The sequence below is a fragment of the Temnothorax nylanderi genome, unplaced genomic scaffold, assembly GCF_030848795.1.
Source record: "Temnothorax nylanderi isolate EJ_2023f unplaced genomic scaffold, tnyl_v1.0 TNYL_tig0020_pilon, whole genome shotgun sequence".
In the NCBI taxonomy this organism is placed as follows: Eukaryota; Metazoa; Arthropoda; class Insecta; order Hymenoptera; family Formicidae; genus Temnothorax; species Temnothorax nylanderi.
The window spans coordinates 850,094-865,073 of NW_027249082.1; the positions used below are offsets into that span (position 1 = coordinate 850,094).

The following is a 14,980-nucleotide window of genomic DNA, read 5'->3' on the forward strand; positions in this document are numbered from 1 at the left end:
GCGCGCGCGGGCGATACACCCCGCGATATTATTTGACGGGCATTATTCGCGCGGCGCGAAAAGCCGACCGGGCGCGGGAAAAGGGAAAACGCGTAATGACGAAGTCCCACGTGATTAATCTCCCGGAAGAACAAAAGTTCGGGCCTGCGAACTTTTCCTTGTTAAATATGGATACCGTGACAAAAATCCGCGCGCAACTCCGCGCGCGTGATAATGGCGAGGCGGAGGGCGCGCGATATATAACGACGACTCTCTCTCTCTCTCTCTCTCTCCCTCTCTCCCTCTCTTTCTTCACCCAGGGCGGAGGTGCCGGCTAACGAGCCTGAAACTCAAGTCGCAGCCTCGCGCGCGGGAGGGAAGAGCGTTAGGAAAATGTCTCCGCGGGTGTTAAGAGACTTTACCGCGACGCGACGCGTACTTAGATTTGCGATACCGCGCTATCGCGAAATTCGTATCGCGGAGATGTAAGTGTGAATATAAAGTGGATACGGACTAGAATAATCTTCCTGAATTTCCGTGGAAACGTGTATACGGCAAGAAGTTCAGACAGACTCATTAAGCTCGAGAAAGCGGTTGAAGCTCTGCTCGCGCAGCTTTTGTAAAATGCATAATAGCCATGAAATATTACAATTTGTGGAAATAAATAACTCCGTCGCTCAACATCGCTTGCACTGTTTGACGAAGGGACGATTAAAATTTTTTAAATAGAATCTCGGTTGTTGCCGGTTGTTTGATTATTGCCATTATTAAAATTGTGACTATTTCTACCGTTTCCTTTTACACACAATTATTATTTTATTAAAATGTAGTACGACGCTCAAATCAATGTATTCCGCGTTGCGAACGATATTATATAACAAAATTAGAGACTAACGTATCGAAATACTTGATCAATTCCGGTAATTAATGTGAACAAGGAAGAGAATATCATTTAAATGGGCTCGTTTCCTCATCTCACCGATATCGTACGCCATATTTCGCGAGAAGCTTTTTTCCACGAAAATGCATCCAATAGTCTGCTAATAATTCACTAATCCTAATCCGAATGCTCCACAATTCGCTAATTGAATTGTATTTGTCGACTAAATTGGAAAAACCGAGGGAAAAACGAAATTAATGCTAAATCGCGGCACTCTCTCCCTAAATTGGGGATAATAAATCAATTCTTTAAATAATAATGTAATTTACAAAGAATTGTACCAATACATTTATAAGGAATAATAATTTAATTATTATATTATTCAACTCTTAATGCATCTGTCGCCCCAATCGAAGGAAAACTGTACGAGAATGATACATATAAATATAATTACTCGAAACAAACAATGTAGCATACTGCTTCGCTATATCATTGTTACAGAATTTTAATCGAAAATTTTAACTCCGTCTCTTGCTGTTCTCCAGAAAAGAGGTTCCTCGACACACTGCATCACATCCGTTATTCGTACTTTCATAGGGCTCACGACAGAAAAAGACTTGCGAGAATTCTACAAGGAAGGACAAATGATTTTTTTCACAAAACCGGATATGAAAAAAAGAGGCCATAAGGGAAGAAAGACGGGTTATCGCGGAAGATAACGCGACCCCATTTCTCATGGATTCTTTCAATTCTTTGTCTTGGAAATTTCGTGATGATTGAGTACGTGTCACGTGTAAAAAAGAGCAGTAAAAAAATATTTTAGGCTGTTCTGCACTAGTCGCGAGTGTCGCGACCTTTATTTGACTGACGGATACTGATTGATGAATCCAGCATCTGTATTCCTCCTTGGCAGGAATACCGAGAAAGATTATCGTTTTTAATTTTCGACGTTATGCATCAGAGAAACTTCTTCGTCCTGCCACTTCTATAACAATCAGAGATATCGTCGGATATACAAAAAGCGAACGCAATGAAATAACGGACAGCGAAGCGCGGCGTTGTCGTTATTGCCGCAAACGAACGAGAATGAAGCGAGGAGGGATCATCGGTGACCATCGCGGTATTTCAATCTTCTCTTTTATCCGCGACGTTTTTCCCGCTCGGCGGATTGCGCGCGTCGCGGATGGATTTCGTACGCGAGCGGAAAGCGGCTGCCCGGGCTGCCCCGTCGATGGAAGAGACGGGTCGGAAACGTCGGAGGATTTTGCGTCGAGGACGGAGGGGCAGGGCGGGAAGGGTGGCTTGATTGTGGCTCCCAGTCCCCGGCGAGTCCGAGAGAAATTGCATTTCCTAGCCGCGTACATCTGGCGAACCCCGCGTCATTTCGTTTAAACAAGCCGCGCGACCGTCCCGATCCTGTCCTCCATCAACCCTGTCCGCGTTGCACGGGCCCTTTGCGCGAAGACTCCCCATTTTGCGGGAACCTTAGCTGCGCCGTTCTCTGTGATGGACGCTTTGATTACAGTCCGGCAAATAATCCCGGCATACCATTTTCGGCGCTATCCAAGGCGGAATTCAAAACGAGAGAGAGAGAGAGAGAGAACGCTGCGCGCCAAACGAACTCCAGACTAGAAGCCTTTAATCCTTTTTTGTGTAATTTATCTTTCACGAGGCGTTTTCTCCCCTGTGGTTGTACTTGATTAATACGCCCGGAGTAAAGCGAGATAATGTAAAAGAAGATATCTCGCGGGGTCTATCTCATAGATAGAATATACATTGATTATTTTAATGTATATTAAAATGCGAATGTAAAATAGCTCACGGAGGACTGTGAACAACGTAACAGTGTAACGACAGATTTTTAAATTTAATTGAAGGATATTATATAAATTTCTTTTTCGTACTATAGTACTCAATACTTTTCTCTGTATGTTACTATTAAAACTATATTTTTCATAAGAGACATTTAATGGTGATTAATATCCTACAATAAGATTACATGCAAATATAATGTTATTATAAACATTCTTATATAATTTCTGATTATGTAATTATAAAATTTTGTATTTATAAATATAATTTCCTACACAAAATCTTTTTAGCACGTATACTAGAATATATGTTACTGAATATAAACGCAGCCAAAATTCCAAGATAAAAAAGTAGCCCAAATTTATTTTTTAATTTATATTGTATGAATATAAAACAGTCTTCTAAAAATATTATCGATTAAATCATGCTACAGTTGTTTAAACATATATGTTATCACATAAAGTTTGATTATAGAAAATAAACTTAATACAACGACAAATTCAACATCGTGAAGTGTGCTACTTAATGCGTCTTCGATATCAAAGATTTCGACGTTTCCTCTTTTGCACAAGCGCGCGTTTTATCCAGGAGCAAGAAGGTCTCCTGCGCTGAAAGGGCTCTTTTAAATCGGACAACTTTAAATTGCGATTCCGAGTAGCTGCCGAGCGTCGAAGAAATGCGCGTTTCTCAATAAGAGCATGATCGAGCAAGAAAGGAAAAAAATCGCACCGTGTAAAAGATGCATGAACTTACGAAGAAGCACTTGCATTTCAAATACAGACGATAAATATTTAAAATTAGATTTCCTTTGTACGAGAGTCGCGAAAAATCGTATAAGATACATTAAAATCAACATTTATAAAAGATATACTATCATTTTTTTTAAATAAAATTTTTGAGAATATATCCAAGTGATATATTCTAATATTAACTCTCTAATTTATTTATTTAAGTCCTTTCTCCAATGTTAATCAAATCAGAGTATATATTTTAATAAAAAATAAAAGATATTTAGCGCCATATGTCGCTCTTGTGTAAAAGAACAAAATCAAGATTTCATAAAAAATTATTATTCCCCAGAGTTTGCGAACTTATTTTGCTCTACTTCCAGAGAATCGTCCGAACAAAGTCCGAGAATGCTAAGTCACCTGGAAATTAGTGTCGCAGTGTCATTAGTGCCAAAAAAGGGCTCTGACAAAGACAAAACCCGGCAGCTCTATTGGCCGACCCCAATTCCCTAAAGTCGATCCCGGCGAAGGGGTAAAATCGCATCCTTATCGCTCGGAGGTCTGGGTATATGTACTACGTATCCGATTAAGGGCTGACAAAGCTAATTTGACGAAGCGCGCATTTGGGACCGGACGTGTTAGAGGAGGACCAATATGGGAGTTGATAAGAGAAAAGGGCGAGTTCTTAAAGAAAGAAAATATGGACTCGCCTCTCAGCACAGCGGAAGTAAAAGACGTATTCTGAGGAAGACCGTAGGGAGGGCAGGAGGTATCGTTTGGGTCACACGACTGAGTCGGGAGATCGCTCTTCAGAAACGCTCTTCAGGATCTATAACGCGATCCGAGAACTTCAGGAAAAATCGCACGGGCACGTAGAAAATGTTGAAGCAGAGGGAATCGAAGTGACTAGACTCTGACGTGAGTTTTTCAGGAGATTCGTGAGAAAAGATGTAAACCAGGACGCGCAATATTGTGCGCTTCAGTGATCCAACCGGTTAAAAGGAACAATTAAAAACGTTCAATTGCCATTATGAAAAAGCGAAAGATATCTCGCGCGAAATCTTAAATAGGGTAGCTCCTGGCGTTGTCTTATATAGGTAACCGATTACTCGGAAGGATTTAATTACTACCGCGAACGTTAATTCGCTGGAGCTAATTATGATTTCAAAACAAATTAAAAAGAACCCCTGAATATTGATTTTATGAGGCAATTACGAACGGCACACAATGTTCCCAAACCGATTTCTCTTACGGAAAGAATATAGGTCATTTTAAAAGAAAGTTCGCGATCATTTTCAGAGTTGCCGAGTTTTCGAATTTAAATTAAAGTTCCACGGCTTTCGATCAAAGTTGTGATCTTTTGATTAATAATGTTAGGCCAGCGTTGTCGCGACCTCTGCTTAACGCTATCGAGGGGAATAGTTCCCGAATTTTTTTTCTTCCGCGAATAACGAACGTCATGCATTCTCATTGAATCGAGTAACTAATTGCATTCCAACCGGGGACGAAAAAGCCGGAAGGAGAGCTTTTTCCGGTATTAATTAACGCGAAGTTATTGGTTCCGCGTGTCAATTTGAGGGGTATTCAGATTTTCCAGACTACACGCTCCAATATTTAATGTCTTTTATACATAGTATTCCACGCTATCACGTCGACGCTAAATGGCAGATAGCCCAGCTGATCCGGAATCGAATTTGTCTTGCTATAAATATCATACGCCCATTATATATGATAATACATAATGAGCGTCTGATATTAACGCGTTTATATCTAATAACCGACGAATATAAATGTTACTCGTAAAATAAAAATATACTGCAGCTCTTATCTCTCGTAATGTATCCTGAAAATCTTCAAAAATAGAAAAGAACATTCTTCTTTACAGCTATATTCACACTGAAAGTGGACGTTTAATGCCTTTATAATGGTGTCGAGTCAGCGCGAAATAACCGCACGGAATTTACGTGTCGATCTACCGTCTTTATATGGGATTTTCCGAACGGAAATTGGAAATTGGAAGCAGATTCTGAAATACGCAACCGCGATGGGAAAGGTCGAAATGACATTGCTCGGCGAACGAGAAACTCGAGGAAGCCGTTTCCTCCCTCCGCGTGTGCGGTGCAATCCGCGGTCGTCGATAAACGATGCCGCGAAATAATCGAAGAAACGTCATACGCGTATCGAAAATATAAAAAGATCACGGTCGAGTACAAATTAAAATGGGAAATTGAAAATTTGTGGCGACAAATTCTCGACGGCGCGGGCGACGACAAATCGAACTTTAAACTCATCACGTAGATGAAAAATAAAATTCGCCAATAATCTGGCAGCATTGAAGAAATTTGTATACGATTATTGAATCGAATTCAAAATTACCGTGTGCAGCTTTATCGCAAAACACCATTTCTTAATTTTATTTACACGGCAAAGCTGATAAAATTGGTATCGACTGATCATCAAGTCCGCTTTAATCACCGCGTCAAATTAACTGCGCCTGCAATTTCATTATGAGAGGATCTCTCCCGGAGTCCGATAAGGCGGTAGACGACACTTTTTCTTGAAAGACGAACAGATAGGGCGCATCCATGGTAATCTCGTCGTTTAACCCGATTAACCCTCCGGTCGTCGATCTTGACCGGTCGAGACACAAGCTATACGGGATCTCCGGACGGGCTAGACACCACGAAGAATCGTCCGCCACAATCGATCGTTCGGCTATCGGGCCGAATCGAGAGTTGGCAGAGATCACGAATAATAATGGTCGACGCCGGGATTCTTAAGACTAGTCGCGACGGACGAATCGGTGGATTTTCGAGGATGAAAAGGGTTCGAACGAGAATCGCCACGGATAATGGAGCTGTCGCACATGCGAACGGATTAATTTTTCTACCCGCGAAAAGAGAATAGAGGGACCTGAGACCATTCAAAGTTGAAGACTGAAGTGCAAATTTATTTTCTTTTTTTTGCATCTAGTAAAAGTAAGGTATCGTCCGCCGATATATTAATTCACGTGTCTCAAACGGATGTTGAAAATAGATTCGCGTTAGAATTACCTACATTCAACTCGATGCGCGATTAATGTTAGCATGTAATTTTCCGCAAACAGAATGATGTGCGCCGAGTATTATTATAGTAACTCGGAATTCAAGCGTCGAAGAGCAACAAACAAAAATCAACGCGCAAACATATAGTTGCAAGTGAAATACATCGGGTGGAGAAATGGAACGCAAAAATTCAATCGATTTCGAATTATTCTGAATAAAATCCATTTTTAAGTTATATTTTATGCACCGCGTGCATCTTTCCTTCGATCTTTTATGGTCTTAGGAGAAAAGATTCATGGATAAAATGGGAGCAAAAATCTCTTATCACGTGCTGTAAAATTCTCCTTGGTAGAGCACAGGTGTAATGAAAGAAGTCAAAATAAAATAAAATCCTAATTTTTAAAAATCAATCTTAAAAGTCAAGTTTAAATAATGCTGACGTTCGCGACAATGAGCTATCTCATAATCAACAATTAAGCTATCTGGATCAAAATATCGTTCGCTATATAATTGCATTTTATGCTTCAGGTTAACAAGATTTCTTTTTGCTGATTAAGGATTCTGCAATCAGATATGCAAGGGATCGGAGATATCGCTGAGACGATATCAAACCTCGTATCAAACGCGTAATATAATCAGGCGGCACGCGTGTTCCATATAAGTTTCCCGGTTAATCCGAAACGAATCCCGAGAAATCTCGACTTTCTTCCCGTCTTTCCAGCGCGGCGCGGCAATATCCTTATAGATAGTAACCTCATCCGCCTCTGGTCCGCCTTCGGAAATTATTCGATCTCGGTTGCTGCTTGCCGCCTGACGGAATAAATGCTTACCCCAACACTTTTGGCCTCTGCATGCTTGCGCATCCCGCCGCACCCCTTTGCGATTCGTAAACGTTTCGCCGAGTCGAAAACCGAGATGGGGCGCAGCAGGGGCGACTCGTGGAATGCCCTCGTACGTGGCTTGCAAGGTAGATGGTACGACGTTAACTCGCGGTGCACGGAATCGGGTTAATCGATTTCCGGATAACGTACGGACACGAGACACACGTGCGCCACGTACGCGTGCCTACAGGCGCCTACGAGGGTAGGAGGGAGAGGGGGAAAAAAGGAAGAGAGAAAAAGAGAGGTTCGTTTGAACGTATCGGGACCGATACGAACAATATATCGCGTGCCGCGATAAAAAGAGTAACAAGACGAACGATGCTGCGATTACTTTTAGCTCTGTAAAAAGTAAAATTGCTCCGGAAAATGTATACGTTTATGTATATGTACGTCCGAAAGATTCAGCGCCTTTAATATGTTATCGCGTTGCACGTAAAAAAAAGCCAATCTCGTTGTAATTATCGCGTAATTATCGATTATGGTTCTGCGTCCCTGATTCAAATAACGTGTTACCCCCCTTTCGCTCTTCCCGTTTCTGATTATATGATTATAGCTTCATGACCGCGTTAATTCTCATTAAATCGTAAGTCGCCCAACCCGACTACCGGCGCGGCCAAGTAAGCTCATAATCGTCTCTCGCTTCTCTCGTGCCGCTCAAAGCCGAGCGTCAAACTTGGGTGCAAGTGGAGGACGAAACTCGTCTGACGTGGCCTGGAGCGATTCCGAGGAGGCGAGCGCACGACGACAGGCAGGTAGATAGGTAAAGAAGAAAGCGGCGGTTCCGGACAGTATTTAATGCGGTTACGGCCGTCCGTTTGTGGCCGTCGACAGCGCCGGGTAGGTCGGGGCTCTGGGACGCGGCTTTTATGCGATGTAATTCCGATGCAAATCTGTCTGTTGAACTTTTCACCCGCGTCGTCGCGTCGCGTCGCGCGCGGCCTGCGGTCGTGCGCCGTTACTCCGGTACTCCGGTACTCCAGTACTCCGTATAATATGTGCCAAATATTATGCATCTTATCCCTCCGATCGCGAATTGTGCGTCTGAATGCTCGAATTCGCAGCTGCTTTATCTATTTGCGTTGCAATTTGCTAAATTGATCGAATCGAAACTAAATGAATCGAATTGTTAACTCTAACAATGACTCTAGTTAGATTTAAGCCTTAAGGATAGAGATCAGTTTTAATTATATTCTATTGTGCCTACCGCTAGTTTATAATATTTTACCCACCCGCCTTTAATAATATCTTGACAATAACTACTATTATGTTTTACCCATTACCCATACAAATTAAAAACTCATCTTGTGTATTAACAGCCGCTTAGGCGATCGATGTATCTTACACTTCTTTTGTAAAGTAATAACTGAAGTTACTAAAGATTCTATATAATAAAATATATAATATATTATTACGTTGCTACTTAGTGATTGCACTACTTATTTTACTAAAAAAATAATAATAATAAAAGCACCTCTTCCACATGACTCGTATGACTCATTGATCTAATATAAAAATTCTCTCTCTTTCGCCATAACATCAATTTCCATAATAATGTAACATGTCGATGCACGTTGCTTTTACAGTTTATTACTTTCGCGACAATCCCTTCCTTGATATTTGAACTATACGACGTCGAAACGAGATGGGATGAATTTTTGTGAAGACACAGATACAAACGTGCGTTACAGATGCGGATGTTCATTCGCCGTTCAGTCATTCACCCTCTGAGAATCCATCCTCTCGCAATCATCCCGTCGAATCCATTCGGTCTGGGGTGCGCGTGGATCGACGCTGGAAAGGTTGTCGTTTAAATCACATGGGCGGGGCTGAGAATCCCGGATACCGACCAGGAGCCGCCATCTGCCCACCGCACGGCGAACAACCCCCTGAGCTAGAATTCACCCCCGCGACCTGGTCCGAGGGATGAAATCTTGTTCGCTCGGACTTGCATAACCCTTACACGTGGCCGCCCTTCGATCACTTTACAATCTTAATGTCTTATTCTATGACTTAATATTATTCTAATATTATTTTACACACACATTTCAACCCCTGTTTAAATCCATTTTTGTTTATCTCGATACATCTCAAAGCTTTTTGCATTACGTGTCATATAAAATTATAAACAAAATTTTCTTCTGAACTCTAATACGGATTATATTATAGATTGTCTAAGGTGAACTTAAAAACTCATGCGAATTATGAACCTAAAAATGAGTTATTAATATAATTATAAATAATATAAAATAATCTCGCAGTTTCTTCAGTGCAGGTTTCCGAAGTTATATTCTTACATTTTTCATTTTGATAGAATCTTTAAGATCTTCTAAAGAATGTAAGGGAAAATGTGAAATATTCATAAGATCTCCAGTCTTTTGTTCTTATAAATCGCGTGAAAATAACGGAAAAATTTAACACGAACTAGCGCTGCCTTTATATATCGGCACTTCGTTTAAATGGCTCAGCCCTGCATTTTTCGAATTCCTCGCGCTATTTACCCGCCGCGATCACTTTTTTATGTTCGCGCGACGACAATAGTGCATGCGAATGCGTTCCGGCGCTGCGCCCCCGTTCGCCCCGCATCATCGCCTCTTCCTCATTGCACACACGAGGAGGCTGCGTCTCGCATTCCGCGGCCTCGCGGAAAATTGCGGCGAAAAATCCCCGGCGTTGTTCCACGTAGCCGTCGGGCCTCGTAAAAACCTTTCCCGCGCGCACGTGATTCCATAAATCTCGCATCCTTTATTTCAATGAGCGCGCGATATTGCTCGACTTACTCGCGCGGGAGAAAAATAACAAAGGTGAGAATTGCCAGACGTAATTCACCCCTCGTCGAGCAACACCCGCTGGCGGAGATTTCTCCACGACGCGACGGTATAATAGAGCGAGAGAGCGATATGGCTCCCGCATCGATTGGTAATTTTAAAAATAATATTGCTTTAGTTCGGGGACAGATAATAAAAAGAGTTTCATGAAATGTGCATATTATAGGGAGCCTCGTTAAAAAATAGCAAAAAACTAATCTCAGAAACATAAAATTTGCTACGTATGTGGTTTTCCGTTATTTTTTTAGTTATTTTTTTCCAGTATCCTCGTAAAAGCGCGACGCCGGTTCGCAATATGGATATGGATCGACGCCGAACATCGATAACGGATAACACGTGCGCAGACTGTAAATGCAAACGCGGGATAAATTTAAAAGAAACCGGCTCGGAAGGGCCAGAGGTAACGTTCTCGAAAATCGGAGTATGCGGTGACAATCGCGTGTACACACAATGCAAGTGGAGGCGCACTTCGTGTCCCAAAAATAACCTGCCACCCTCCTCTGAGCGAATGCCACGAATGCTCGGGCCGCAAGGCGCGGCGGAGACCACTAAATTCATGGCGCGCTAATCAATAATGCATTTAGTGTGCGAAACTTCGTGCCGGGATATATTCTAGCTGGGGACCACCACTGGCGAAAGGTGGTGGCCGAGCATTGTTCTGCGGCATCCAGGCCCGTGTCCGGCGGTCGGCCCGCTATCGTAAAGACCCGTGGAATAATTACGAGTTTCGCCATTGAATCAGGAATGTACCAAACAAGGCAGAAACAGCCGACCTACAATTCCATTATTAATTCAATTAGTGCTAGACGCATATTGATCGCGGGATTAATACATCCTGCGGACCATAATCTCATTCCGACATCTGAACGACTGAAGCCGGCCGATATCGCGAGTTCGTATCGGTATACACGGGATGTCGCGGATTGATCGTAACTTGTCGTAAATACGCGCTTTTGTATTCATTTCTTATGTAATAAAAATACTCAGATTTTTTGATAATTTTTTGAATGACACATTTTGAACCGACATAGAACCAAGAATTCTTCAAGAAATAGAAAACGAAATATTAATCTTCGTTTAATTACAAGGCGATTTTACTCTAACTTAATTTTAATTTGAGACATATAGTTACCGAATGTTTAACAAATATTTGAAAGTTGAGAAGATTAATCGAAGAATCAATAGATAAAACGAAACGCGAAAGATAAATCTGAAATATCGAATAACACCTTGTTTTTCATCAAGGTAAAGTGGTTTTAAAATGTGATCTTGATGTGATTTGGAATATTTCAGTTTCAAATAACTAGTTTCTGTAAACAAAAAAAAACAAATTTTGCGAGGCGCACAAACACAATATTATCGCTTTGGTGGTATTAACAATTTAAATAATTACATTCGCATGAATAAAATATTGACAATGTGCAATCCATTAGTGCTGAAATAAAACTAAGTTTAAATAAAACATTGACATAAAAATAGTGTTAAAACGCGTTTGAAACATGTAAAGGTTGATAAATATTAAAAATATTTATATCGAACAAATTGGAAAAAATAAAATTCTTTGATGGCACAACGCTAAACATGATTCGCAAAGATTTAAATCACTACACGTCGCTCTATTAGCATCAGAACGTGCATAACGAGACGAGAAACGGTTACTGCAGCCTGATAACGACTGCAATTATTAGCCTTGCGCAAACTAACATAATTTTTATTTCGCACACGCTTAAACTGTGTACAAACCGTCAATTTGCCACTCGGCAAAAACCTCGTGCGAGATTCACGTGTCCAGTTGTACGCTAGAGAAATGAAAAAGTGAGTATTCGACACCGAGGTTATTCTCTACGCAAACAGCGGTAAAAATTAAGAAGAACGCGATCGCGAAGTTAAAAGATATACGATAATACGTGAACGATAAGAGGAGAACACAAACACTTTATTAACGCGTACCTGACACGAGCCACCTGTCGTGGGAAATATTTTTTTTTTCCTTGCTTCATTTTCGCGAGCGAAAATCGCGCAATTGTACGTGAAACAATCGAATCGGACGGTAGGTATTTGCATACGCGCGAAAACCTATGAGGCGACCGCAAAATCAAAACAGCTCGCGAAATAAAGAAATGAACAAACAGACGCGTGTTCCTTTTTTTTTACCGACACATCGACCATCCCATGATTCCCACGTATAAATTCCGAATGAACAATATTGCGAGCGATATCACGAGCACGCTCGATAAAACTCCAAAAATATCATTTCAGTATCTAAACATTGCAACTATTTATTTTACAAAACAAATTTAAGTGTTGTCGTTACATAGCTTTTTCCCTCCGACCGTTTCCCGAATTCGTTAATAATAAAAACTACATAAAAACTTGTAACTAAAATCGAGCGATCGTTGACTAAAATGTGAAATATTGAAATTTTTTAAATAATTATTTAAACAGATTAAAATGAGAAATAAGTAAACAACCGAGGAAAAAGTACCATTAAATAAATCATTGATAAGGGATAAGTACCATAAATTAAATCATCTCTTTTCAAACCAATTAATTTTGTTTCCAAAGATTAAAAATAGTAAGTACGAAATGTTTTAAAAACAATAATTAAATACGAGTAACATACGTGATGAAATTTTCATTGAATCTTGAAATATTTCAGAAATTATGTTACGATGCTGGCTCTCTTGATGTGGTACTTTATGAAGTCAACACATGTATCAGGAGTGAAAAATATTACACACGGTGTATCGAGGCATATACGATCTATCGGATTTCCCGAGGGTAGCGCTTCAGGGGTACGGTGGATCAATCATTCATTTTTCATCTACTAATGTGTCTCGGACTGTACGGGCAGTCTGTTAACTCAATATTAATCATTTGCACTTCAAGCGCACTTCTGAAGTGTGATCAGATAAAAAAGTCGAAGAAACCCGAAATAAACGTTTGTTTTAACATAACGGTAATTCCTACTCAACAATATTGAAAAGAATATTGATAAAAATCACTTCATCCATCGCTAAAAGAATCATGATAAGAAACGTTCACTACAATTTGTTTTTAGCAACATCTATAAAACTTGCAGATACTTTTCGCTTTGTAAATCAATATACCGACATGTTTCGAGAAATTAGGCTCATTGAAGGTTAAATTGATTAATCATCTTCTTTAAATGGGATTTAATCTGATTCGTAGATATTCTTCGCTTTGGGAATTCCGGTAGATATTCCAGACAAATCTATAGCGGTGGCGTTTTATTTCGAAGCGAATTACGGATTGCCATACAAATGGAATTCGAGTAACTTCTACGAGGGAAGTTACTATGCAAAACGAAGTCTCAGTCGTCAACTAGTATACAAGGTGTTCACCAACAAAATGGACAGGTAATAGAGCTATACACGTGTCAATTATTCTTTATCTCATATCCTGCAAAATTTTACCATAATTTTTTAATAATTTTGCAAGTAAAATTTGAAAAATAATATAATTTCATACGTATCTTGTAACAGCCTGGGTTATCCTGGACTTGATTGCTTGCTGAGAACAATCTGCGAAGCTGAGAGATACTCCTTAAATAAAAACGGAGTGCTCGGCGACATCCTTCAAATTATATTCACGTAAATATCAAAAAGAAAAATTATTTGAATTATATCAAGTAAGAATAAAAAAGGTCGACAATTACGGTCAGTGTTAATTACAGTAGTGATGGATAAGAAAATGGAATGGATTCTGGAAATTTAGAAAATTAGATCAGCTTGTCCGATAAATTTTTATTTTCGATCAAAATGTTCAGCAGCACATTTATGCTATCACACATATCAGGCATGACGTGAGTAATATAAAAATTATAATAATTGTGCGCATTCCCTTGTTGCAGACCCTCTATGTCAATGATCGAAGATCTTCCAAATGAGATTGTGGAAGCCGAACGTGAGCAGCACTGCGATCAGCGTTACAAAAAATGTCCTGTGAATCTTTTAGATCTAATAAGCCATTATATCGATAAATAATAATTAAAAAACTTTGCGTAATTGCATTGCACTGAGAATATCTAAAAAGTTTAATTCATACAACCAAATTGAAAGAAGATCGTGCGAAATGTCTGCTGTAAATTTTATCAGAGATGTTGATGTCTATGTGATCTGTTGTACTAAATGATATGAAACGATAAATTAACGAAATAAATTGAATAAATCAACAACTAACCTGGAACAGATTAATAGCAAAAATCATAAAAATTGGGAATGTTTTAATCCGTTTTCTTCGCAATTAGTTTGCGTTGTTTGTGCTTACTCAAAATTGTTTATTATATACTATTATTATACTATATACATAATAAAATAGTATATATATGTATATATATATATATATGTATAACTATTATATTATACATATATATAATTTGTTTATTATAATATTATTTATATTTCATAAAGCTCATTTTTATTTCAACTCTCCATGTCTTGCGACATCAAGCTTATTATTTAAAAAAGGAATATCGATATTATAATAAACGACAAAGTAAAATTTGTACTCGTTTGATCAAGTTGAACATAAAACCTTCTTAATTAATATAAAACAAATAATAATAACATTAACAACAAATCATAATAATGTAGTTAAAGATCTCAATACAAACTTTAAATGTATCTTCTAAATGCAAACATTTAATTTAGAGAAAAAAGAGAAAGATACGATGTAAAAATAAGAAAATTTGAAACGTAAAATTGAGTAAGAATTTGTCTTTTACTAACAAACTTTTTATTATCAACAATATATACGCACATATATGTATATTTAAATCTTATCTTTCTCTATAATTAATAAATTTTAT

At 39.2% G+C, this 14,980-nt stretch overlaps 1 protein-coding gene across 1 annotated transcript; it reads left to right on the plus strand.

Annotated features, from left to right (window-relative positions):
* The first annotated feature begins 12,783 nt into the window (after positions 1–12,783).
* Positions 12,784–14,196, plus strand: LOC139769132 (uncharacterized). The gene is made up of 4 exons (XM_071699920.1): positions 12,784–12,944; positions 13,342–13,529; positions 13,656–13,763; positions 14,024–14,196. Exons 1-4 carry the CDS (start codon positions 12,822–12,824, stop codon positions 14,154–14,156), a joined length of 552 nt encoding a protein of 183 aa, XP_071556021.1. The 5' UTR covers positions 12,784–12,821; the 3' UTR covers positions 14,157–14,196.
* The last annotated feature ends 784 nt before the right edge of the window (positions 14,197–14,980 follow it).

Coding starts and splice junctions, on each gene's coding strand:
- LOC139769132 (XM_071699920.1), top strand. CDS start 12,822: ATGCTGGCTCTCTTGATGTGGTACTTTATGAAGTCAACACATGTATCA. Junction 12,945..13,341: donor CCGAGGGTAGCGCTTCAGGG/GTACGGTGGATC, acceptor TCTGATTCGTAG/ATATTCTTCGCTTTGGGAAT. Junction 13,530..13,655: donor TTCACCAACAAAATGGACAG/GTAATAGAGCTA, acceptor ATCTTGTAACAG/CCTGGGTTATCCTGGACTTG.